Source organism: Hevea brasiliensis, chromosome 16, assembly GCF_030052815.1.
Source record: "Hevea brasiliensis isolate MT/VB/25A 57/8 chromosome 16, ASM3005281v1, whole genome shotgun sequence".
NCBI lineage: Eukaryota > Viridiplantae > Streptophyta > Magnoliopsida > Malpighiales > Euphorbiaceae > Hevea > Hevea brasiliensis.
Window position 1 is genome coordinate 64,170,594 of NC_079508.1, and position 26,283 is coordinate 64,196,876.

The window sequence follows — 26,283 nt, forward strand, 5'->3', positions numbered from 1 at the left end:
ACATTGTACTTCGTTAAAATTTCAGTGCAGAACTAGCCTTCTACACGTTTTCTGCGTTACATCAAGTATCATATTGGCAAATATGGAGTTCAAAAGGTAAACAAACAGAATATGAAACACAAATAAAAAGAAATCATCAAACACAAATGAGCTCTAGGTCTCTCTGAAAGGTTCTTTTTATTTACCCTAATTTTGTTACATCATAATTGTATTGTCGGAAACTCTACAAAGATAAGAAAGTACAAGGAAAAAAGTGTGAGACAACAGCAACAAATGACAAAATGGCAGCAGACCTACAAATTCACCTGTAACTCCTGAAATGCTGGGTGGAATTGCACTAACAAATTAACTTTCCAACTGTTTTCTGATTAATGCTGAGGTCAAGAAGATCTGGTCAAAACTTGAAGATGTACTTTGCAGTGTACATTTGCGAGCTTATAGATATCTGGATAAGATTGCCAAAGCAGAAAACAAAGTAACTGTTAGTATAAGGGCTGAGACATGCTTGCGCGAACTGGCATTTGGCAACCATGGATAGGCATCTGGAGGTGGCATGACACAATTATCACCATTGAAGTAGATTCTTCTAGGGAAAGCCCAACCCTTCTCAAAGGTAAAAGTTGACTTGTCCTTTTGGAAAAGCAACTCCGACTGAACATTACCAGAAGGGCCAGCTTGCATGAGCAAATCATTGTAGTATTGAATTCCCCATAGCATGGCTGTATCATCTGTTGGAAAAGACAATATGATGAGTATTAATACATTTTAAAGAGAAAAATCTCTATATCCATTTTCAGAGTTACAAAAAAAAAGGAAAAGAAGATATATTTCACTATGCAATCTGAACTCCAATCCCATTGCCCTTATATTCAATCATAGTGACTGGCAAGCATTCCCTCATCGTCAAACAAGCAGACTATTGCATTGCATGTAACAATTCGTGAAATTCACTACACTAAACCAGCCAAATGATCATGAACCAATCCGATCAATCTGTGCATGTGATCAGTCTCTGTTCTCATTGGATGAAATGCAAAGAACAAAAGGAATGAAATCTGTTTAAACCATTAGTCCCTTATTCTATCCAAAAAAAAAAAGAAAGTGGTAAAGGGAACCTTCATTCCTATTCTATCCATAACATGAGACCAAAAACAGAAAAGTAAATAAGAGCAACCAAAAGGAAAGATGTTACTTACTTATAACTGAATATGGAGTCAATGCCTTATAATTAAAGCTAAAAGTCTGTGTCAGATTGTCGAAGTTTGGGTGTTGGACAACTAGGTTCCATTGTGAGTAGTTCATATTGTAATTGAAATTTGTAATTGTGACCTTAACCCGCCAGTACTCTCTGTAGTTAAGCTTAACATGCCAATGAATTCTGACTGGACACATATGACTTGTGCATTGGACAAGAGGTGCAAGGCCGTTTTTCCCTGAGCTGGAAACAACTGAAGCTAAATGTGGTGCATTTGGACTGCAAAATGAAAACCAATAAAAGAATTGTAAGGAACAATAGGTATTATGCATATATGCGCATACATACACTTGTCTAAATAAACATCACATGTGTATAATATCTCCAATGAACCTAAACCTAGAAGAAAGAAGAATGATGTTTCCAGTGAGCAATAGCAAACTTACTCTACACAATTCCCTGATGAAGTACTGTTGCCTCGGCAGCCACAGGTACATGTTGGGCAGGGCACTATCGTGTCATTGTAGAAAGATGAGAGCGAAACACAGCAGGTGGGGGTCTTCTGAGCCAGGAATTGCGAATATGTGCAGGTCACATTCCATGTCACTGAAGTAAAAGAGATCCGAAGTCACTTACGCCATCTCCAAGGATACAGATTCGCAAATAAATAGGGAATGTAGAAATCATCTCCTAAAATATCTTCCAAAAACTATCATATCATGGAAGTACAGCATACAACTTTTTGCTTAAAGTTTATCTAGATAACAACATAACAAGGAATGCCACTTATTTGAAAAAAAAAAAAAAGGAATGCAACTTTCTGCACCTCAAATAACACTGCAGAATATATCAAATTTGAGAAATTAGTATACTTATGAGAAAATTCAGCTGTGAATTAACATAAGATTTAGATTATTTGAAGAGACTGCAAAAATGTAACTCTATGAGCTTCCTTGATTGACTTACTCAAAGCTTGTGTAACTCTCCTTTTATCAGCAGTAAAAAATTTACTAGGTCTAACAATTTTCGCTGGTCCGCATGTATAACCAGGCCCTGGAGCCTTCAGAGTGAAGTTTTTAGGCACCCTGACAGTCTTGTTAGTGGTTCCAGCTGCACCTACGCTAAGCTGGAATGCACTTACTGCCTTGGATGGATCTTGCACCAATGAGCTTATTACACCCCCTTTGCAGCAATTTGCAATCTGCTGGTTGTAAGGAGTTCCTGGCAATAAATCCACTACTGATGGTTTTTTCTTACAGCAATGTGGAATGTTTCCTTTGAATCTTGAACAGTCTCCCTGCTCTGTTGTTTGACCTCCCACCATGCTCCATATTACCTCCTTCTTTGCCCATGTCCATCCTAATGTCCACCCTGGTGCTTCAATGTGACGATATTGCTGGAAGTTGTAGATTGAAACAACAGCCTATCCATTCAATATATATGTTAATTGATTTTGGTTGATCACACTGAATAAAATAACAGACACCAATAAATTCTGCTTGATTGAAAAATTCTGCACAATTGTCCAGACCAAAGTAAATATAGTAGAAGAAAACCTCAATGATGTACCTAGATATAAAACTATAACAAATTATTATTATTATTATAACCACTATAAAGGCTATCAATTCTCAAGAAACTCATTTGAATTCAAATAAAAAGCTAATTAGAAACATGAAAAGGAGGGCCAATTCTACTACTAAATAAACTTAAAAAAAAAAAAAACCAGCTAACTCTAAGATAAAAGATTTAAAATCTTGTTTATTAATCCCCTTCAGCTAGCCATGTTATAGGGCCCAGGCAACATAACATCTCATTATCAATGACAAGAAATGAACCATAAGGTGTGCTAAAGACAAATATGAACTTTCTACAATCTTGTAAACATGTGCTGAACCAATTATATATTTGCTGAACAGTAAGATATTGGACCTTTTTCCTCATTCCAAATATAAAGTTTCTAAAACAAATAAATTAACTAAAACTTACAACATATCCATCAGGCGTCCAGCTCATAATATCCCATTTGATTGTGATATTCCCATTTGGGTCAAGAGCATCATAGGCCTCTGAAAAAACAGACAACCAGCAACTTGTATCAGAAAAAAATTAATAAATCTGAGTAATGCAAGATCAAACAAAAAAAAAAAATTATACATTGATAAATACTTCTTCAAATAGCAAAAAGGACAAAGAACTCAAAAATTGAATATCATAGCCCTTTAATATACAGAATGGCAAAGAGATTATATTTTATAAAATTTTTTAGGTTTACACCTCTTCTGGGAATACCATTACATCAACTGCTAATGATGAAGAACTCCCTTAAGATGATTATTACTAAACCCAGGACAGAGGAAAACTGGATATGCTTAATGAGCTGTTTGCTTTTAACTTTCAGTTGTTGCTATTTACTGATGTTGGGCACTTGTAATTAAAATTTCAAAAATTCAATTACATTTAAAAGAAAATACAAGCATTCAAACCAAGTAGAATGAGAAATTGAAGTTCTTAACCAAATCCATTCCAATCATCATTCTTACATCATTATTTTTTCCCTTTCTGATCATCTTCTAAGAGAAAAAAAAAAAAAAAAAAAAAACCTCTAATTTCACAAAGTTTAACATCATAGGCACCCACTGTGCAAAGCATTCAAGGTAAAAAAAAATGGTCGAGCTTTCAACGAAAAACACCAAAAAGAGACCAAATCCAGAACAGCGTAAATTTTTAGACAAATAAGAAACCTCATCTCCTCATCCATCAAATTCAAGAAAAACATTGCCATATTCATCACATAGTTCTCCAATCAATCATTATAATCTGAACAATCGCCATTTTGAAAACGGAACAAATCGTTGAAAGAATGAAAACCCATTGACATCATAAAAGAACCAAATAAAGATTAGAAATTTGAAAAGGCTAAACAAAGAGAGAGAGAATAAAAAGAACGAAAGAAAGGCTTTTCTTACCTGTGCTAGTGAAGGTGGTGCAAGAAAACAGAAACAGAAGCAGAAAGGTGAATTGAGAAAGGGTTCTCATAATGAGAGAGAAGAGAAAGCGCATTTCTTGGCACAGAATGAGCTTGTATTTTGGATTGTCAAGGATTGTCCTGCGTTCTTGGTAGGCCAAAGATCTTTATGACAAAAAAGACCACAAGAGAAAGTAAAGAACACGGTGGGGGGAATGACTGACTGGCTCTTGGTTAACGCTAGCTCACACTCACACATGGGCGAGAAGCCAAGAAACCAATGAAGTCAGTTTAAGCACTAAAAAAGTGGACTTTAAGGATTAAAGCCCACGGTTAAAATCTTCAGAGACACGTTTTATGGAAGAAAACACACGTCTGCCACTGCCCATTGCTTTCACCATAAAGAAAGCATGGAAAATATTAATATTTGGATTGGCTTGATAAAAATTGATTCAGGACAGTTGTTTTGTGGGGGTGATGATAGAAAATGACAGCTGGGTTGAGTTGAGGCACTTTCTAGACGAGGAAAGTTGCACGCAAAGTCATTTATTGACTTGGAGTTGGTGGGGTGCACAATGCACGGTGCTGGTTTGTCTGTCGTTTATTAACGTGATATGCTCTGTTATTCTAGCCCCCTTTTTTGGTCCAAGTGACTGTTTCTTCTACAAATGTACAAATATGCAATTCCATATGTGACTCAGCTGTGTTAATTCTTCATTTCTTCAGTGAAATCTAAGTAGAGGATGAAACAATAAATTAAATAAGGAATGAAATGGATATTTAAAAAAAAAAATAATTAAGACAACCCTCCTACCAATTGTGCTTTTATCTTTTTATCTTTCTTTTTTATTAGGGCTTGAAAACTTTCCCAGAGTAACAAGAATTGTTGAAGCTGAATATAATAAAACCTGGTAAGTAATTAACATGTAAGTTTGAAACAAGATTCTACATGCAAACTATTTGAAGGAGATGGGAGTGATTAGTGGACGCTTTCATTTGAACGTTTTGGCTTTCGGTGCTTTTAAAATTGGAAATACTCTATGCCCCGCTGGTGTCTACTTTCTAGTGACGTCTGGCTTTGCGCAGATTTAGAAGACGCGTTTCGTGCATCGTGTGAACTCTGTAAAAGCTAAACGGGTTCACATTTGTCTCAGTGGTTGTCTTATTAATCCATTAGTTAGCACTCGGAGCTGATGCTAATAGGCCTAAACCTGACCCGTCATAGTCTCCCGTCAAACCTGTTCTGTGCCCTCTTAGCCCCTTACCGTAGGGCCCCTTCGGTCCGTTAAACCAGATCGAAGTTAGGCTGGGTCACACTTGAAATTGGCCCAAATCAATGATTTCGGATCTTGAATCGGCTTGGAATCAAGGTTTAGCGAGCCCCTCCTTGAACTAGGACCAAAACATACGATTCCGAATGACAACTTGTCCAATTCAAAAATTTGTTTACTTTTTTCCGTTTTATTCGCTAAAATTTATATTTAATTTATATTTGATTTTTTTTACATTAAAATTAAATAAATAATATTTTAAATTTATTATAATTTATAATGCATAAGGTTGAATTAAATTCAGAATCATCAAACTGTGTTGAATTAAAATCATTTTAAATCAAAATTATGCTAAATCATGAGACTCGTTAAATTAATAATTTTAGCTGGAAATTGGATTTGAATCAGCTCCTGATCAGGCTTACTTAGGTGGTATTTGAATTAAAGGTTTGAAGTAGTTGATAGAGGTTTCATATCTAATAACTACACTAAATTTATTTGATAAAAGTATAAAATAATTGTATTAAGTAACTATTGCATTTTAAAAAGCTATAAAATTAGAGCAAATCTTAATAAATTTTTATTGTTTCAAGAGAAAAAATATCACTTTACCATCTTTCGAAATATATTTTCATATTATTAAGAATATATATTACTTACATTTTCTTATATTATTTAATTTTTATTTGTTAATTTTAATAATAAAATAAATATAATATAGTAAATAAAAAACTTATATATTTATTTAAATAATAAAATAATTAATGTGATATAATAAATAAATAATTATATATTTATCTATTACTAAAATAATAATTAAATATTTTAATATATATATATATTTATTTATTTATTCATTAGTCATTTTATATACCAACAATAATAGTAAACAAAATTCATTAAACAAAAACAGCAATCAATTACTAGATACTAGCTACATATTATTATTTGCGGCATACTCATACTATATCTGGTAGTATATATATATATATATATATATATATATATATATATATATATATAAAGAGAGAGAGAATATTTATATCAAATTTAATTAGGCTATTAAATTATGATTAATTAAAAAAATTATTCTTTAATTAAAACATTAGCAATAAATTATAACAAAAAAATTCGATAGTTGCTATTAAATCAATAATTTTAATGGCTATAAGTTTTTTTGAATGGTCATAAATTATTATTTGTTTACTAAAATAATAATATTGTTATTATTATTACATCATTTTAAAATAATAAAAATAAAATAATATTAAAATAAATAAATTTTATTATATATATAAAAAGAAGAGAAAAAATTTTAAAGTATTGATTTTTTCTCCAAAGTAAATATGAGTTTTAACTCTACTGTCATTAATATTTTCAAATTAAAAATTAAAAAATATGTTAATGTATAATAATTATATTTAATAATTATATATTATAGCTATTTAGAAAATATAAAAAAATTAATATTTATATCTTTCAGCAAAAAAAATATTAATTTTTAAAAAAAATTAAAAATTAATGGATATGCATTACCTTTAATAATTAGACGTATTTAAAGAAAAATTTAATTATTAATTTCTCAAAAAAATTTAAATTTTTCCTGATGCTTATTTTCAATTTAGAGCATATGTTTTAAAAGAAATAAAACATTCAATTGTAGCAATAATTGGAAAATTATGATAATATTTTGAATTTTAAAATTAAATGTAACACCCATAATTTTTAAATAATTATTTTATATGTAAATATAAATATTTTAGTCTAACCCCTGGTGTTGTGGGCTTTGCATAGGTACTTTCGTTTTGTGGCATTTCGACCTTTATCCGGATCTACAATTTCGAGCTGAGCAGATAAGCTGCCGGAATTACTTCGGAACAGGGTCAAAGTTAAATGCTACCCCACCATTTTCAAACGCCCCGGATGAGTTCCAAGAGTCAGATTTGGCATAGGTAAACCTGAATTCCGAGTTTCTTTAATTTTATAGTACTGGGTTTAGAATAAAATTTCATAAAAATATTAGTGAGTAGTTAGAAAATTATAATTCATTTTGTATTAGCTTAGTAATATTGCTAAGGACCGCATGGCAAAATTTTATAATTTTTAGAGCTCATTTTGACAGTTTTTGCAAAAAGTGTTAGTTATAAGGACTAAATTATAATTTTTTAAAATTAAGGCTATTGACTGTTTGGATGGGCCCATGAGAGGCCATGTGATGTGATTGAGTTGTGTGACTTGTGGATATAGAGTGTATTTTTTAGCTCTTTTGCAGGAGTTAGTCTTAGGTATAAATGGAACTCTGTCGAATTTTCAATACAACTTAGGATGTCTTTGGTTTTTTTAAGTTATATTGAGTCAATTATATTAAATAAATGTAATGTAATTGTCAGGCGAGCCATGATGGCCTTTCTCCTCCGCCCAGCCACCACATTGACCTTGGCTTACGTCTGTGAGTAAAATATTGATTTTAATTATAATTTCGATATTATTATATGTTCAGGCATGTCTATGCATCATTTATAGATATATATCTATATAGTTAAATACTAAGCACGTTTTATATTGTATTCTTAATTAATGAAATGCTATGGATGTTGTTTTATGATAATTTGGAGCAGGGTGCGTGTGTTAGCGTGCGTGTGGTGTGTGGTATTGGATATGGACAGTATGGATAGATGCGGCTAGAGCTTGACTCGCTGGGACCTGATCCTTTTATAGATAAGTCGGAGTAGGCACGGCTCGAGATGATCTCGCTGGCCCCCTGCATTTAGTCTATTAAGCGAAAGTGCGGCTTGAGATGTACTCGTTAGCAGAAGTTTGAGTAAGATAGCTGTATAGGAGATCAGCTCTCATATAAGTATTGTTTGAATATTATATGGGTATGTGAGTGCTCCAAATTACTTTTTTGTTGTTTATGATGTGATTTGTGTATGAAAATTATGAAGGTATTGTATTTCACTATTTATGATACATTAGATTTAAATAGCCATATAAATTGTACTTAAAGTCGGCATTTAACTTTTTGAGTAGAACGCTCACTCTTATTCACCTATTTTTTTCCAGGATACAGAAGGTACTTTATTGAGTTATAACCTACCTCTCTCATTCGCAGGTCGTTTAGTAATGTCTGTTATGTTTTATATAATTTTACTAAATTCTATAACTCAGCATGTGTTAGAAGTATTTTATTTGATTTGGGTCTGTAATATAATGTTATGTAGGATCTGTAAATCTATTAAATGTATGAATGATTTGATTGGATAATGGAGCTGAGCTCCCATTTAATTTTATGACATGATAAGTATGTGAAAATTGAGCTAAGCTCTCTAAATTGTTATATATTGTACTTACAGGTCAGGTAGGTCAAAAACTTCCCATTAGATAGTCCATGTTATGGCCGGACTCTGTCCGGTTTATTTCTTAAAATTTGGCTCAATATGGGCATTAAGATTAGGTTAAGGAATAGTTAGGCTTACTAAGGGTCTCGAGGGCTTTAAGCTGACCTCATAGATTTGGTCGTGACATTAAACGGTTGGACTTGGCAAATCATCAGTAATTAAATATTAAATTTAATTATAATAAATGTGTTTAAAAATATTCCATTGAATTATTTTGATTTTTCTTTAAAGTAAATGTGAATTTTAATTTTACTATAATTGATGTTTTCAAATTAAAAATTATAAAATATTATAATGAATGAAAATAATATTTAGTAATGAATATTTTTCGGTTATTTAAATTTAAAATATCAAATTAATTAAGGGTTATATTTAGAAAATAAAATTATAAAATAATTATATATTACAACTGTTTAGGAAATATATAAAAAAATTATCATCAATCAATTTAATTAAAAACTGTCACTTAACATAAATGTGATAAATTTAAAATATTATCTCTCTTGAATTTGTTTTATAAAACTTTAGATAACTTTTTTTATCAATAAGTGAAAATGAAACATATATAAAATTAGCATGTGTGTTTGTTAAGTATAATTGATTAATCTAATTAATTTTTATTTTTCTTATCTCTAATTAATTTAACCTTTTTCAGGTATTTATAATAATTAAATAATAATAATAATAACTACTTATAATAATATTAAAATGTAATAATTAAATAATTTGTAATATATATATATATTAAAATTTTTTCTAAATAATAATAAAATAATATTATAATTAATATTAATCAAAGTAATAATATCATATATTTATTAATTATATTATAAAAATATAAAAAATAATAAAAATTAAATATTAATATAAATTTTATATTTATAACTATGCAAATATTTATTTTATTTTTTCATAATTCATTATATATAGCATTATATATGTAATTAAAAATATGTATTTATTAAATGTGTATTAAAATAAAATAAATAAAAATAAAAGAATAATAAAATAAATTAAAATTTATGAAATATATAAAAAGAAGAGAGAGCAAAGTATTTAATTTTATATGACTATTTTCATAATATAATTTTAAATTATTTTATTAATTTTAAAATATATAATTTTTAAATTTAATAAAATAATTAAAAATTTAAAAATAATTAAATAAAAATTTTATAAAATTATTAAAATATATCTAATATTTTTAATTAATTGACCATAAAAATTATAATAATAATTATAATAATAAAAATATTTAATAAAAAATTAAAAAAATAAAATAAAAATTTAAATTAAATACTTAATTTAAAAATAAAAATTATTATAATTATAAAATATAATAATTTTTATATGATAAGTACGGCATAAATCAGATTAAGAGGAAACATACTCTCAAACTATACTTTATCAAGTGACAGCTATTAATTATCAAGCGGAAGCAATTATTAGTGGTTAATTATCAGTTTACAGCCAAGACTGCTAACAAAAAAATATTTATATATTTCCAAATTTAAAGAAAATAAAAATAAAAGAAAAGAAAATTTCAGAAAAATGTTTTCGCTCCAAGTCACGCGAAATACGAAACCCAAAGGAAAGTCTGTTCTTCCTGACTGCGTATATCGCAATTGAAACAAAAATCCCATTCAACAAAAACCGCACAAAATTACTTCAAATTTGCTTTCGATTTCTATACCTGTTCAAGAAGAAATGCATTCTTAGATTTTTATTTCCTTTTTGCCTCTGCCTAACTCAATCCGATTCTCGGGGTCAATGGACGCATCTAATGCCCGAGTTCATTCATTTGGCCAGACTGAGATTAATTGGGACAAGTATGTATTTTGATATTTTTTTTCTAATTTAATTTTAATCCTTTTTGTTTGGTTAATTTCCATTTTCGTGATGATTCTTTTGAATGCTGTCATCTTTGGTGTATTTGGGGGCTTTTTACGATAATCAATCGTGTGTTTTGTTTGGTTAGGCGGAAAATCGAGGAAAAGAAAGGGGGAATTTATACGATTAATTTTTACCTCTTCTAAGACTATGTACCTAAAGTTTGTTCATTTCTAGGTGATTTGAGACAGTTTTGTTTTTACCTATGATTCAACAGTAATCGAACTATGCTTTTGTTTTGTTAAACTGGCTTAAGCTGAGAAGCTATTTTCGCAGCAAGAAAGGCTTCCATTGACTATTTTGATGCGGAATCATGTTATATATCTTAACTGCTTAGGGTCAATCTTAACATGTTGTCTTAGAAAACAGAGAGAAACAGAAAGAAAAGATGTGGAAATAAATATATAAACGAAATGATTTGTTACGCAAGGGAGAGGGCAATTTGCCATGTATAGAGGAAAGAGGATGCTAATTGACATGCATTTGAAGAAATATTGTAAATGACAACAATAAGATATTGGAATTTGAAATTAGATCCATTGCACATTATGGGGCTAAATTTTGTTTGCCCAAAATTTAGTATTGTAGATTCTCTCTTTCTAGTATTGTAGATTTCGGCTCTTCCCTACTTTTGTGGTCATCTTGGTTGTCCCTGTGTTGGACACTTATCTTTACCCCTCTGGCCATTGATTGTTCTTTCTTGTTTTACTGTAAATTCTAGATCTGCATTGTTCACATTATTATTTCCACCTGTTCTTGCAGGCTCGATAAGACTAAGTTTTATGTTGTTGGGGCTGGTATCTTTACTGGGATTACAGTGGCATTGTATCCTGTGTCTGTTGTAAAAACCAGGCTTCAGGTGGCTACAAAGGATACTGTTGAAAGAAATGTATTTTCTGTTGTCAGAGGTATACTGAAAACAGATGGTATTCCTGGTCTCTACAGAGGGTTTGGTACAGTCATTACTGGTGCAATTCCTGCTAGGATTATTTTTCTTACTGCTTTGGAGACCACAAAAGTGGCAGCTTTCAAGATGGTTGAACCATTTAAGCTATCTGAACCTGTGCAAGCAGCTGCAGCAAATGGTATTGCTGGAATGACAGCATCACTCTTTTCTCAAGCAGTGTTTGTGCCAATTGATGTGGTATGTGTTTCATGTTATCTTTTGGGCGTTGTGGCATTCATCCCAAAGTAAATGAAAAAAATGAAGCTATGTTTGTTTAATTGATGTACACCTACTACTGTTGTTTCAATTTATTTTCTAATTATGCTTAATTCCTGCACCCCCCTCCTTTCATTTCTTTTCCATAAGAAAGAAAAAAAAAACTAGGGAAAACAAATGCTGAATTTTTTTTTTGAAGCAATTTTATTGAATTTCTTTTTAATGGCTCTGGTCAGGTTAGCCAAAAGTTGATGGTACAAGGATATTCTGGCCATACAAAATACAATGGAGGTCTAGATGTTGCTCGGAAAATTCTAAAGTCTGATGGTATAAGAGGACTGTACAGGGGGTTTGGTCTATCTGTTATGACTTATTCTCCATCTAGTGCTGTATGGTGGGCAAGTTATGGTTCAAGTCAACGTGTCATCTGGAGGTGAGACATTATTTTCAATAAAGTTACAATACTGCAGAACCAAGTTATTTTAGGAACCTGTCCTTACCAGAAGCGTCTTGCTTTGATACAATCCTTGAAATTGCATTCTCACCACCTTTTTTCTTTTGCTCATCAACGCTAGTGAAAAAATTTCGCTGAAAGGAGTGGGTAGTTGACTTCAAATGTTCACATGATACCAAATTAAGGGTTCCTGTTATGGTTAAAGCAGGAAGGATTGGACGCTTATGATTTAGGAATGTGATTTATATAACTTGCCACATTTTTGGGTTATATACTGACCAAGAGGCTATGCAACATGCATACAAGTTTATAGTTTACCTGAGGATTCACTGTGGTTATCAAGCCTATGAACTTCATGTACATCATATACCTTTTCCAATTATTTGTGTTTGTTTTCCATTTTGTGATCCTATTCCTCAGCAATACAATGATTCTTTTTTCACAGCATGTTGGGCCATGGTACTGACCTTAAGGGAGCCGCTCCTAGCCAGTTGACAATAATGTTAGTTCAGGGTACTGGAGGAATTGTTGCAGGAGCAACAGCATCTTGTATTACAACCCCATTGGATACTATCAAGACTCGCTTACAGGTACTATTAGAACCATTTGACATTAAACTATTGTCTTCTTTGATTTTTATATTTGTTTTTGCCCTTATGCATTAATGACTTCTCTATCTTAAGTCTTAAGAGTGCATGAGCATGCAAATGCACTTATGCGCTCTCACATATGTTACCAAATTGGATGTGATTCCTTATATGATAACTTATTCAGCTATGAATTTGCCAATGCAATAATTTCTCTTTTATTGCTGTTTGTCCCTCCTAAAAACAACAAATAATAATAATAATAATAAACCTACCCGCCAACCATTGAAAGGGGAAAAAAAGAGAGAGGAGAGTTGATGTTGGCTTTAATAAAAATGTGCCTGGAAATATGACAAAAGATTTTTCAATTTATTTCTTCTGAAATCTGTAGAAATCCTGACATTCTTACCATTTATGCATGTTTCAATTGTATTCTTTTTCAGAGAGAGAGAGAGAGAGAGGATTGCTAATATCATATTATTATTGTTGTTAGGGTAAGCTTTGGCATGTGTTTGTGGTTGTGGTTAATAATTGTGAGGGTAGGCTTTGGTGCAACAGTGAGAGCGACTTTGAGGTCACAATTTCAAACCACTGAAATAAGCTCCTTGCAAATGCAAGGGGAAGGTTGCATGCCTCTGACCCTCCCTACTCCTGGCTTGTAATGCCATTGGCCTTGGGCACTGAGCCCTAGTGTCAGTATAGTTGTGTTTCTGTTAATAAGTTGTTTCACTTTGTAGGTGATGGGACAAGAAAGAAAAAGCTCTGCAAGACAAGTTGTTAAGAACTTGATTAAGGATGATGGATGGGGAGGTTTATATAGAGGGTTGGGTCCAAGATTTTTCAGCATGTCAGCATGGGGAACCTCAATGATATTAGCCTATGAATATTTGAGTAAGGACATTTTCCCATCTTTTACTATCATTTTAATATGTCAGGGGCTTGCAACTTCAGTTGGTCTCCAAATATCAATTACGGTGTTTAATTTTCTTAATGAAGCTATAAACAAATTAACTGCTTGATGTTCTTTGTGACTGAGTTATACATTCTAGTGCATATAGGATCTAATATCACCCCGTGAATGTGCATATGGGATTAGTATGCTGCTTGGATTTTTATTTTTATTTTTATTTTTATTTTTGGCCCTGCTGGCTTGAATTTGTTTACTTTGTATATTCTAATGTGGTTTTTCTATGTTTATGTATCTAGCTCTCTAAGAACAATTTCTTTTTGTCTATTCAGAGCGATTGTGTGCAAAAGATGCATAGATGTGATCCTGCTACACACTTCTGGCCCAGAACCGTTGCTTCTTGCCATGTGACTGGCAAAGATTCAGGATTGAAATTGACTATATTAAGCTTATTCTAGAAGATGGCTGTATTAGATGGATAGTCGCAAGAATTTCTTGTACTCTAATCCTTGAAATAGAATTGTAGAAATTGCAGTTTTGACATTAACTGAGGATTCAACCTCAAGGTGATAAATCTGGAATATTGGATTTTGAATAGGCCTCTTGGAGATGGCCAAAATTCTTTCAAGCATAGATTTTATTCTTTCCCTTTGTTGGGATCTCTTTAGGTTAAATTTGAATAAATTAGAGGCTGTCACTGTTGTTTTTATTTTCATTTAGCTTAGCAATTTTATCCTTATTACAAAGTATGTCAGATATGATATTTTGCACTTATGTCTTCCATTTTGGATTCTTGTATTTAAAATGCTTCAGATTTGGATGTCAAATCATTTCGCAGAAATGGTACTATACCTGAACAAAATATTTTTATGTTTTGGTTCTCTAGTTCATGAAAACAGTGTGTGCATGACTAGCATATAATGCAACCAGTAGTGATGAACTCAAATTATTTACTGCATAAAGCTACTGTATTCTTAATTGTAAGAACTAGAGGAGCCTTGGTTTCCTGAAGTGCATCAGTAAATTCATCTCCTAATTGGCTTTTCTAGCACAGCAGAGAAGAACAGCTCGTCTCCGAGTTTATCCGTCTTTGGTACGATTCTCCATAGTAGCTTCCTGTAGCCTAGCCTCGAAAACTCATTCAAATACAGCCTCATATCTTCTTTCTTACAGAAGAAACGATCCACCCAAAGAAGACCCTTGGGTCGAAGGACTCTGTCCCAATCGAATAGCGCAAATTGGAGGAGTTCCATACCAATCCACCCATCCAAGAATAGAGTAGAATGAACAATATCAAGCGTGTTATCAAAGAACGGCAATCTTGATCCAATGGATAGATAGAGAGGCAACAGGCCTCTTAGTGCAATCACTTCACTAAAAGGGGCGCCTAAATTCAAGGTTGCTGATGCAATGGTTACATTTCTTTCCCTCATAAGTGCAGCAAATGTGCCTGTTGTGGGGCTAAAATCAAGTCCAACACGAATCTCTCCTGGCTTTAATCCTAAAACTTCATCAATAGTGAACTCAGCTGAAATAGACTCATTTGTTGGGATTTGCCATCCTCTTTTTGAAAGATTGAAGCAATCTGCACATTTGAAGAAGCCTCTTCTGTCCACTGTTTCATTGGAAAGTAGACAAGAATACCTTTTGCATTTGTAATGGCTCCACAAGATATTACTATCACTAGGTTGGGTCCAAAGAGAGGAGTTTACAGGAAGTGGCTTGGTGTATTTTGGAGGTGCTCTTGATAGGCATCTCCTTCTTGGCAGTGGGTCACACCCACTGGCAATAAGCTTTTGAGCCAAGTCCCAGTCATCTGGGCACATCGCATACATTTTGTAATTCATGAACCGATCTATGTTTGCAGCCATATGCGTACAAGCTAGTCCAACGGAAGGACTAATTGCGTCAACTCCTAGAAAAATTTTCTTTCCACTTTGCCTATTTGGTTTTGGTGAAGTATAGTTGTGAAGCTCACCTGAATTGAAGACCTTCACACCCATTGATCCTTCTTGATCTTCACTTTCCTCAGGTTCACTAAAATCTTCATCAACTTTGCTTATTTCATTATCACTCGCAGGATCATTGCAGGACACACTTGATAGACTATCAGCAAGCTTGTCCAAGGACAGAGCTATGCGAAGAACTTGATCAGAAAATTTTGCTATTGTATTTGAATCTGAACTTCCATTATGCAGCTGCTCTAGCAAAACTCCCAGCTGCGCCTGCAAATTAGAAACTTGGCTGTGAATGGAGTAAGGCAAACGAATTAAGCCAGGCGAGATGTTTGTGGTCCTGGTGGTGAAGATGTAGAGAGGATAAGAGATGCTGGAACTCAAAATTATAATGGCGAAGAGGCTAATAATCAAGGCAACACATAGAATTGCAAGAAGGCTTCTAGAAAGGCATTTTAAAGATCTTGAGGTGTTGTGCTTCTGCATTTTCTGTGATGGGTTCTTCTTTTCCTGAAACTTTCCTTGAGTAGCTACTGTTTATTCCATCTCTGAGCTATTTTGACTTTGCCAATGAGTTCGGATCCTCCTATTATTCTTTAATTCAAGTTTCATCTTCCCTAGATTCTTAATTTTATATTTAATCATTTTATTTTGCCTTGGAAATGCAAACATCTAGGACGCAAGTTTAACTAATATTTCATGGCATCAAAACGAAGCCTTCACATCTACTTTTCTTCTGCTTCATTTCTGACTAATATCGGCCCTCAAAATAAGCCATGAAATGTGTTCGAAAAAAAAATACTAAAGAAACCACAGAAAGAAAATTAATCCAGTGATCTGTATTGCACAGTACACGACCTTGCTCCATATCATCCTATTATAGGAAGCTTAAGCACCAAGAAGCTCATTTCCAGTGCCCACACTCCCATTAATTGTATGATGGAACCAACAGAAGTCCACATTTATGAGATGTGCGAATTCCAAATACAAAGGCCAAGGCTCCAACAACAATTATTTCAATTGAGAATCATTTTCTTGTATACTAACACATTCAAGCTCCAATAAACCAATGATGCAACAGCAATTCTATTCTACAGGAAAAGTGCCTCCATAAAATTCCATGGGAAAAAAAAGAATGACAAATTGATAAAGAATCTAAACAATACATCCATTACTATAAAAAAATAATAAAAAAAAAGCCACATTCACACAACAGATTACAACAATAGCAATGACAATGACAATATGGGCGTTTGGTCAGTAATCCATAATGTTCACTATTAGTTGTCAATATGATGTTCTTCCCCTTGAGATAATAGTGACAAAAAAACACAAAAGAGCAAAAGGTGTGCTATATCTTCGCATGAAGATTCACTAAATTACTGTTAGCTTTAACTTGAAAAGCAAAAGAGAAACAGGGAATAAAAAAAATGAAACTGTCTCCATGTAGGTGTAATCTTTTGCACATCAAAAACCAAAGCAAATAATTCATGTTTCCATGTCTCCACTAGTAGAAATCGCACAAACAAAAGCAGCTCTTGAGAAAATTGCAAACTATCTACCCATCTTCATCATAATCTTCACATTTGCACTCATCTTCATTTTTAGTTTTATCCACACCTTGAGCTTCATCATCATCATCTTCTTCTTCTTCTTCTTCTTCTTCTTCTTCTTCACCATCACGATCAAGATCATTATGACCATTAAGATCACGATTATGTTCTCCGCTTTTTGCCGCATATTCTTCAAGTGATGCAGAGGGAAACAAATCGCCAACCTTGTTTGCTTCATTGGTTACAGTTTTTGCTGTACTCTTTGTTGTACCTTTGTTCATCTGATGCAATCAACAGGATCAACACTAAGCAGTGTTATAAAATAAAAGCCCAAGGAATATTGAACTGGAAAGATTACAACTGCTGCAAAAGCGCTCTTTTCTTCCTAAGGAAATGCAAAAATCACAAAGGATCCAAAATGTCAATCTATTATAGAAATCTTCTGGCTTCTGCCTATATTCAATATTTTCTATTGCTGGAAATGATGAGATTTTTACTTAATGCATGGGGATATGTCTCATTAAAGAATCCATAATGATGAGAAAATCATGAGATTGATTACCAAAATCTTAGGAGTAATTTATGATTTATTGATAGCATTCCATATATATTATGTATCTTCCTATAAATATGGAGTTCTATGTATTATATAAGACACACAACAAAAGTAAATAAAATGCAACTCTTTTGAGGTTTTGTGTCCGTAGATGTACACTCTCCGTAGCCAAACCATGTAAATCCTTCTCTTGCTACTTTCCTCCCATCTTTTTTATACTTCTAAATTTCAACATCTATAATACACATGCAGATAAATTGATCTGGTACACTAAGAATAACACAAAAGAAGAGATATCTTAGTTTGAGATTAAATGACCAAGGACTCATAGGAAAAAATCAATAATCATAAAGTAGTTTGAAGCAAATTGACAATCTTAGTCAGATCACCATTCACGCAACATTAGAACTTGCCATAGGCCAAGAAGAAACCCAGAAGAGCTGCCAGAGGCCCACAAATCAAAGTGATAAGGGCAGTAGCTGACTCAGAAAAGGGATCCTAAAAGCTTGGACATTACTATTTCAACCATTAAATTTTTGACATCTAATTGACTAGTTCTATACTGACTTTGGCAACCGCCATGAGTAGGTCAATCAAATCTCATGATACATCAAAAGTTTAGTATGCATTCTACATAGATAGACATGTTTTTAATTTCAATTAACTAATTACATTTTATTCATATTGTGTTTGGATAAAAAGGTCTCCAATGGAGGGGGTTAGATGTGATCATTTCACATTACATACCAAAAAGAATGAGATGAACAATAAGTACTATCCTACAGAAAATCTGTCTTCCATGACTTCTTTTCCAATAAGCTTCTTATTCCCATTTATGAAATTCATTAAAAGAAAACAAACCAACACAGAACTAAAAGCTTTTTATTCCTTAAACAGAGAAAGCCTAACGCATATGTTATAAGAATTAGCCCAAGAAGCTTACAGCACGTAGAAGAGTCCTCCGATCTCTTTCTCTAGCATTCTTAATAGCCTGCAATTTATCCACCACAAACTCAGTAATCTCCAACTAAAAATCAATCTAAAAATGTTCAAATGCACATATAAATTGCACAACACAGCCAACAGACAATCGTACCTCTTCGAGTATCTTTTGCTCGGCCTCTACTTCAGCAGAATCTCTACAAATAAAAAGCAGAACACATTGTAACTTGCCAAGTTTTCGCAATTTAACAAGAAAATTCAGAAAAGCACATCACCATCCAATCCCAGACACCAGTGAACTGTATATCCCCGAAGTTAAACAAAACAAACCAAACCTTCCAATTATCTGGTTCACGCAGCAACAACACTTTGCACAAACATTTTGCTCCTTTGCACAAGCTAAATCAACAACCAAATAGCTAAAATTATTAGTATTTTTCAAAAGAAAAAAGGAAATTGAAAATTTTCTTAGTACTAAAACTTGAGTAATTTAAGAAGAAAAAACTAACCAGAACATAAATTATGGTAAGCCTGACGGACTGCACGTTTAGAGCATCGTTGACTGTTAAAGTGTTAGCACATTCAAGTCAAGGACTGATCATTTAAGCTATCCATAACTTAGCAATTGAGAAAGCAGTTCCCTTGCTCTTCAATTACTTCCAAGAATCAAGAAAAGCACTTGCAAATAAAAGAAAGAAAAGATTACCATTTGGCAGGCTCAGAGAGGGGCTTGTATTTGCCGTAACGGCGTTTCCAATCGATCTGTTCTTTACAGCGAGGGCACACCCCGGTGATCTCCGAGTATGGTCTGAGCTTCCCTCCAACTTCCTACTTTTGAACCGAATGTCGTTACTAAATTTTGATTTGATTTAATTTAATTTCGGATTCTGAAAGTAATGAATTCATTTTGTTAAGTGTTACCGTTTCGTTGATTTTGTGGCCGGCTTTGGGTTTCCATGCGTACCGGTTTTGGTGCTTCGGCGGACCCTGCCTCTTGCTCATCTTGCCGCGCCGCTGCCTCCAGTCCACAGCTCAGGTTCTTCAGCCCCTAACAAACCTAACCTGACAATTTACTATTTCTTACCATATGTATTTACCATTTCCCATTCGGTGACAACAGCTGTTTACCGCTAATATCAAATTACAAAAAGCCATTAATATTTTGCAAATTATGCATTTTATTTTATTTTTTCCCCTTTCCCTCAATTGAATTTTATATTTATTTTCTTTTAAAATTCCTTAGAAATTAGAATATAGCGTTTTAACTATTTAGATACATTTAAAAAAATGAGAATCTAAATATTAATATTATTTAACTTAAGGAGCATTTTCTTATTATTAAAATTATTATATTTTTTTCACTAAAATAATATTATAATAGACAAATAAATTTAAAATATATATTATATTAAACATGAAGTAATGTTTGTGTCGCTAATTAGAGATAACAATGAGTCGGATTTTTGTAGGTACTCGATTCGATTGAATCCTAATAGGACTGATTTGGATATTATATAATCGAGTTTGGGAATTGTTTGGATTTAAAAAATAATACTCGTAACGGATTTAGATCGAATTCGGATTTATATATTGGGTATCCGTTATTTGAACCTGTTTATATAATATACTTAATTAAATATAAAATATATAATATTTATAAAATTTTATATATTTTATTTTATATAAAATGAAATTTAAATATTTTATGAAATTATGAAATTTTAAAATATAAATTATTAATTAAAATAATTTTTTATATAAAATATTAATTAAAATATATAAAATTAAACGAGTTCAAATTTTTTATAGGTAATGATAATCGAATTTGAGAAGGGTTTAGATAATTAAAAATAAATTTTAATCAAATTTAGGATAAATTTAAATTTTAATAATGTTAATAGAATTCGAATTCGAGTAGGATAATTTTGGTAGATACCATACTATTGCATCCCTGTCACGGACTAGTGAACCTACTTGTACTAACTCTATCCTGCTACGTTGGAGTCCAACTTTAAGAGGAAGCCCATCCTAAAATATCTTATGAAATTATGATAACTTACAAGCTTTTGAATTGAAGTTGAAATATAACTACTAGAGAGGTAGTTGGATAAAGATGATCTTCTATTTATAAAAGAAGTCCATCACGGATTATGACTATAACACTAGATAAGCATTTATTAAATACACAAATTATCTAATTTTAAAAATATTATTAGGTTTAATATGATTTAATCTAATAATTAAATGCATAATATTTATTTAACATATTTAAATTTGAGTCTTCACTATTTAAAATTTAATATGTAATTGAAGAAAATAATTTTTTTTTTTTAAAGAAAGCCCAATTTTACAATTATTTGGAGGAAGAAAAATTTAAGTCCCCAGTGGTGGATGTTGGGGACTGAGGTTTAATAAATGTGTTCAACAGGGAGGAAGGATCTCCCTTTTCGCAAAGTAGGTGCTGGGTGAGGCCTTGTCGAGCTCTTGCAATATGATTTGGGTTATGCAGATGACTGATGCTCACTTGGAAAAAATGAACTAAACAAACGAAAAAGATTGCACTATAAATCTTATAATTCAAGCTAAACCCCTGTGCTTTTCTAAGAGAATGTCACATAAAATACTCTTTAACTCCCTTTTATGAAATACTTAAAATTTCTTATACTTGATTTTTAAATAATTTCTTATATGTATTTACATTCACGATTTTACATTATTTTATTTAATTATTAAAAATTAATATTTATGATGTTATTTAAAATTAAATATGTAAAATTAAAATCATATAAAAAACATATATATCAACAAAATGTGCATAGAAGGGACATTTTACTGGTGAGATTCATAGAGGGAAGGCGGCATTATTTCATTGTGAGGCTCTTGCACTTCTAGCTAACTATTATATTGTGGCTGTAGTCAATTTGGCTGTGGAAATAGACATGACATTCTTAAATCCTCCTTGCATTGAAGAAAAATCCTTGCATTTAGAGGTCTATTAATTTAATGCTATATCGATCTTTTTGTTAGAAATTACAAAGAAAGAAAGAAAAATGCTATCCCCTCCGTTATTATGTTGACAACAAGTAATCCTACAGGTAGCATGCATATAATTTCAGCTGAGGAAGCAAGTCTCTGTGCGCATATAACATCAGCTTTAGTGTGCGTGTCTAGTCTGAACATATAATATCAGAACACTGACAGTCTTTATAATAAAAAAATATGCATGCATATCCAAACTACGCTTAATAAAATGGTAACTATAATGGAGTTGAAATGTTGATCTTTGATGACTACTACTCAGTACTCATCATTTATAAAATGATTAATGACATTGTTATTTTTTTATCGTGGACAAATATTAGAAATGGACTGACAAAAGATATGATCAGGAAGAACAAGTCTAGCTACCTTCGAGCAAATTGAAGATACTACTGAATGTAGCATTACACATGCTAATTATTACTAGAAACAGAGAAGAGAAGAAGGACAAATTCATCGTCCCTGTGGATTCATTATTTGTGAAAATACAGTCCCTGACAGGATCAATTTGTTGCTGGCACTCCCTTCACCAGTGCTAACTGTGCTCCTTGAATCTGACATTGGTCCACCTGAAAGTGTAAATAGCTCATCATCATCAGTGGTAGTCACTTCTTGTGTTACAGATGACCCTATCTGGCTCTCACTGAAAACGTCGCCGCCATTGACAAATTTCTCAGCAGTTTCTTGAAGCTGCAAGGCAAATTCAAGGCTCCATACCGCATCACCCATTGTCGGCCGTTCAGTTGCTGTGTCACGCAGGCAATAATCAGCAATCTCTCCGAACTTGTTTAAAGAGACAGCTGCTATATCACCTTTCAACCGTGGGTCAATAATCTGATCAAGGGCTCCTCTGCGGTAGCATTTTCGTGCCCAATCAACCAAAATCACTTCTTCTTTTGGTAGGCTTGAGACCACTGGTGGCCGGGCACATAGTACTTCAAACAACACCACCCCAAATGAGTACACATCTGATTTCTCAGTGAGCTGTTGCCTGCGATAGTATTCTGGATCAAGATACCCAAAACTACCTCTAACAACAGTACTGACATGTGTTTGGCCATCACCAGTGGGACCTGTTTTTGACAAGCCAAAATCCGAAACCTTGGCCACCCAATTCCGGTCTAATAGTATGTTTGATGACTTCACATCACGGTGGATGATGCTATGCTTTGCACCCGTATGAAGATAGTGCAACCCTCGTGCCGCACCTATGCATATTTGTAGTCTTTGCTTCCACGGAAGAGGAGGGTTCTTTGTTTTGTACAGATGATCTTGAAGGTTACCATGCGGTATGTACTCATATACAAGTATCATCTCACCTTGATCATCGCAGTATCCAATCAAAGACACAAGATGAAGGTGGCGGAGCTTGGACAACATTTCAATCTCTGTGTGGAACTCGCGGATCCCTTGCTTCGAAGATAAAGCTAGCCGTTTGATGGCAACTGGTATGGAACCACTCTCAATGTAGCCTTTGTACACAGTACCAAATCCCCCTGAACCAATAACAGTTTGATCGTCAAAATTTCTTGTAGCTGCTCTGATCTCGGCTATCGTGAATTTACGACAAAGATCAGTCGGCAGTGGTAAAGCAATTGTGGCACAGCTAGATGTGTAAGAGAATAGGAGAATGGACGACTTGTCCTTGGCTTTCGATTTTGGTCGGTAGACAGAGAAATATAAGATTAGAGCGAAAGCAAATACAACGCCTACAACAGCTCCAACAATAACTACAACATGAGATGACTCTTTCCTCGTCCTCCCCTCTAAGTTTGGGCGCTGCTCTGGTGGTCCAGGAACCACTACTAGTTCAAGGTTTGGTCCGGCGAGATTACCATCTGATTTGTTCAGCTTGAATATCTCTATACCGTTCAAGATGGCATCAGCATATGTAGGATTTGAATGGATATTGGGGTGTAGAGCGAGCCATAAATCCTGGTTGCTGGGGCTTCCTTCCGGGACATCAATGACATAGTCTTTATATACTGGAATATCCCTACCGCCGCTCCAGTGGAATACATCTGCTTCAATTTCTGCTGTCACATTATTGATGAATATGAAAAACACCCGTTGATTTATATCAGTAATAAAATTGTCAGTCTCGCAGAAATGGAGCCTGACAAGGTACTTGAACCCGGAATCAACAGGGAAGTGCCAAGTGAGGTTGTAATTTAGATTCACGCGAGGTTCAGGACCCATGGAGCGTTTAGTAATGTAAACAGCAGGTGGTGCAGTGTATGCAGGGGTATCCTTGGTGTATTTTATCGTCACATCATCACGCCACTTATGAGCAGTGCCATATGCTCCACCAAAGATGTATTTGGAATCCTCACGCCATGTTCGAAACATCCCTGTATCATTTACGTTTTGACCTCCAACATTTAGCCTGATAACTGTTTCCAGAGAGGTGGCGTTATCGAACTGAAAGGCAGTATTTAAATCGGAGTTTACAAGGGTATAAGGATTATTCATGTCTCTTGTATAGAGACCATTTGGTGTGGAAACAATTTCTATGCCATTAATGAATGCAAAAGAGCTTGGAGATGGAGTAAATGTCAATTTTAGCTCTTGGTTGTCCCATACAGTGACTATAAATTCCTTGAAGATGTAGGGACCTGTTTGGTTTTTATTAGCAGAAACAGCTAGATAGGCACTATAGTTGCTAAGAAGAGTGTAATTATTTGCAGTGACGGTGAAGAAGGACTCCGATGCACTGAGATCTGAGTATGTATCTGGATAGAAGTAGAGACGGATAAATTTTGGACCGGGCAAGACAGGGAAAGTGCAGGTGAGTTTAGAGTGAATTATTCTGGCTGTCATATACGGTACGCGGTCTACTGACTGGTCTTGTTGATAGGCTTCAGAAGCTGGGGAGGTCTGAGAGTTGAAGGGACAGAATTTGGACTGGACATCACCGCTCCAAAGCCTGCCGTCTCCTGATGCATCATCAGATGATGCACCGCAGTTGATGAGTATCATTTCAGAGGGACGATAAGGTGGCGGGTTTTGTGCAGCTGCGGTGACGAAGATGAAACCGAGGAAAGAAAGCAGGCGGAGAAGGATGCCAAGCATGGTGCTGCTCCTAGTGGCAAAAGTTAGAGAAAGGCTCGCGAGGGTATGAGCTACGGAGCTCTTCAATTACTACTTAAACTATATTTTATTTTTGGCTAAATAATAAAATATGAAAAATAAAACTGTTATGTCAATTATTATTTTTTAGTCAAATTTTTTAATTTTATTAATTTAATCATAAATTTTTTATATTATTTTTAATTTTAATAATGAATTTAATGAAAAATAATTACACTTTGATAAATAATTCAAATTTTTTCATTCATTATCAATTTTAATTAATTTATTTAATTTTATTAATTGTTTAGTGATTATAATATTTTCATCAATTTTAATAAACTTTTATTGATAAAAAATTTAATAATTGATATATCTAATATAATTATCTTAATTTTTAATCTCTCTATTATAATTATAATTTTAATTTATATATATTTTTTTTCATTTTATCTCAAATTTAAGGTCTAACAAATAAAAAATTTCAAATGTTTAAATAAGAAATATCAATAAGTAATATAATTAAAATAAATCTAATTATAACTTATAAAACGATAAGTATTTGATTTAGTGAAATAATATTTTTATTTAATTTATAAGAGAGTAATTGTTAAAATAATATAAAATGATTGACTAATATTAATAATGTAGTTAAATATTTAAATTGTTTTTATCAATTAAATTATCTAATTAAATTAATTGTAAAAATTGAAATTAATATTAAAATTTAAAGAATAAATTTATAAAATTAAAAAAGTTGAGCTAAAATTAAAAAAAATATATATAAAAAAGTTCAGATTTTTTTAATCATTTATCCTTTATTTTTTTAAAAAAAATAATTATAGTCTTACCTATATTACAATTTCATAATTTTATACTGCAATTATATAATATATATACTCTAAATTATATAATCATACACTACAATAATACATTCATATTATAAAATATATCCTTTATTTAAAAAAACAATAATTATAGTTTTACCTGTATTACAATTTCATAATTTTATATTGCAATTATATAATATATATACTCTAAATTATATAATCATACACTACAATAATACATTCATATTATAAAATATATATTATAATATAATATTAAAATGATATTATTTTTATTATAAATTATATAATTATACATTAATAGAGTCACAAGATTTTTACACCTTCTGTTTGGGACATCCAACGTTACCAGCGTTCTGTATGATAAGAAACAATATCCGTGACTATGTGCTTTAGGTGATTGAGACCCTATTTTTTTAGAAAAAAAAAATAATAATAAAAAGAGAATAGACTGGATTGGATTTGGTTGTTTCAATTCATGATCTACTT

General features: G+C 32.6%; 5 protein-coding genes across 5 annotated transcripts; 1 reads left to right on the forward strand and 4 right to left on the reverse strand.

The window, feature by feature from the left end:
• Positions 1-160: 160 nt before the first annotated feature.
• Positions 161-4,499, reverse strand: LOC110672376 (COBRA-like protein 2). Its single transcript, XM_021835142.2, has 6 exons — positions 4,165-4,499; positions 3,185-3,264; positions 2,162-2,618; positions 1,642-1,801; positions 1,197-1,474; positions 161-728 (listed from the first exon to the last, which is right to left on the reverse strand). Exons 1-6 carry the CDS (start codon positions 4,256-4,258, stop codon positions 436-438), a joined length of 1,362 nt encoding a protein of 453 aa, XP_021690834.2. The 5' UTR covers positions 4,259-4,499; the 3' UTR covers positions 161-435.
• Positions 4,500-10,354: 5,855 nt separating this feature from the next.
• On the forward strand, positions 10,355-14,606 carry LOC110672379 (uncharacterized). Its single transcript, XM_021835145.2, has 6 exons — positions 10,355-10,661; positions 11,485-11,866; positions 12,121-12,317; positions 12,784-12,928; positions 13,663-13,816; positions 14,165-14,606. The coding sequence occupies exons 1-6, from the start codon at positions 10,603-10,605 to the stop codon at positions 14,188-14,190; spliced, it is 963 nt and encodes a 320-aa protein (XP_021690837.1). The 5' UTR covers positions 10,355-10,602; the 3' UTR covers positions 14,191-14,606.
• A 251-nt stretch (positions 14,607-14,857) lies between these two features.
• LOC110672362 (probable methyltransferase At1g29790) lies at positions 14,858-16,273 on the reverse strand. Its single transcript, XM_021835124.1, has one exon. It carries the CDS (start codon positions 16,271-16,273, stop codon positions 14,858-14,860), a length of 1,416 nt encoding a protein of 471 aa, XP_021690816.1.
• Positions 16,274-17,039: 766 nt separating this feature from the next.
• On the reverse strand, positions 17,040-19,950 carry LOC110672380 (uncharacterized). The gene is made up of 7 exons (XM_021835147.2): positions 19,760-19,950; positions 19,545-19,666; positions 19,348-19,400; positions 19,174-19,237; positions 18,993-19,035; positions 18,840-18,887; positions 17,040-17,621 (listed from the first exon to the last, which is right to left on the reverse strand). The coding sequence occupies exons 1-7, from the start codon at positions 19,838-19,840 to the stop codon at positions 17,346-17,348; spliced, it is 687 nt and encodes a 228-aa protein (XP_021690839.2). The 5' UTR covers positions 19,841-19,950; the 3' UTR covers positions 17,040-17,345.
• A 2,270-nt stretch (positions 19,951-22,220) lies between these two features.
• LOC110672375 (receptor-like protein kinase FERONIA) lies at positions 22,221-25,004 on the reverse strand. The gene has a single exon (XM_021835141.2). It carries the CDS (start codon positions 24,947-24,949, stop codon positions 22,331-22,333), a length of 2,619 nt encoding a protein of 872 aa, XP_021690833.1. The 5' UTR covers positions 24,950-25,004; the 3' UTR covers positions 22,221-22,330.
• Between the last annotated feature and the right edge of the window lie 1,279 nt (positions 25,005-26,283).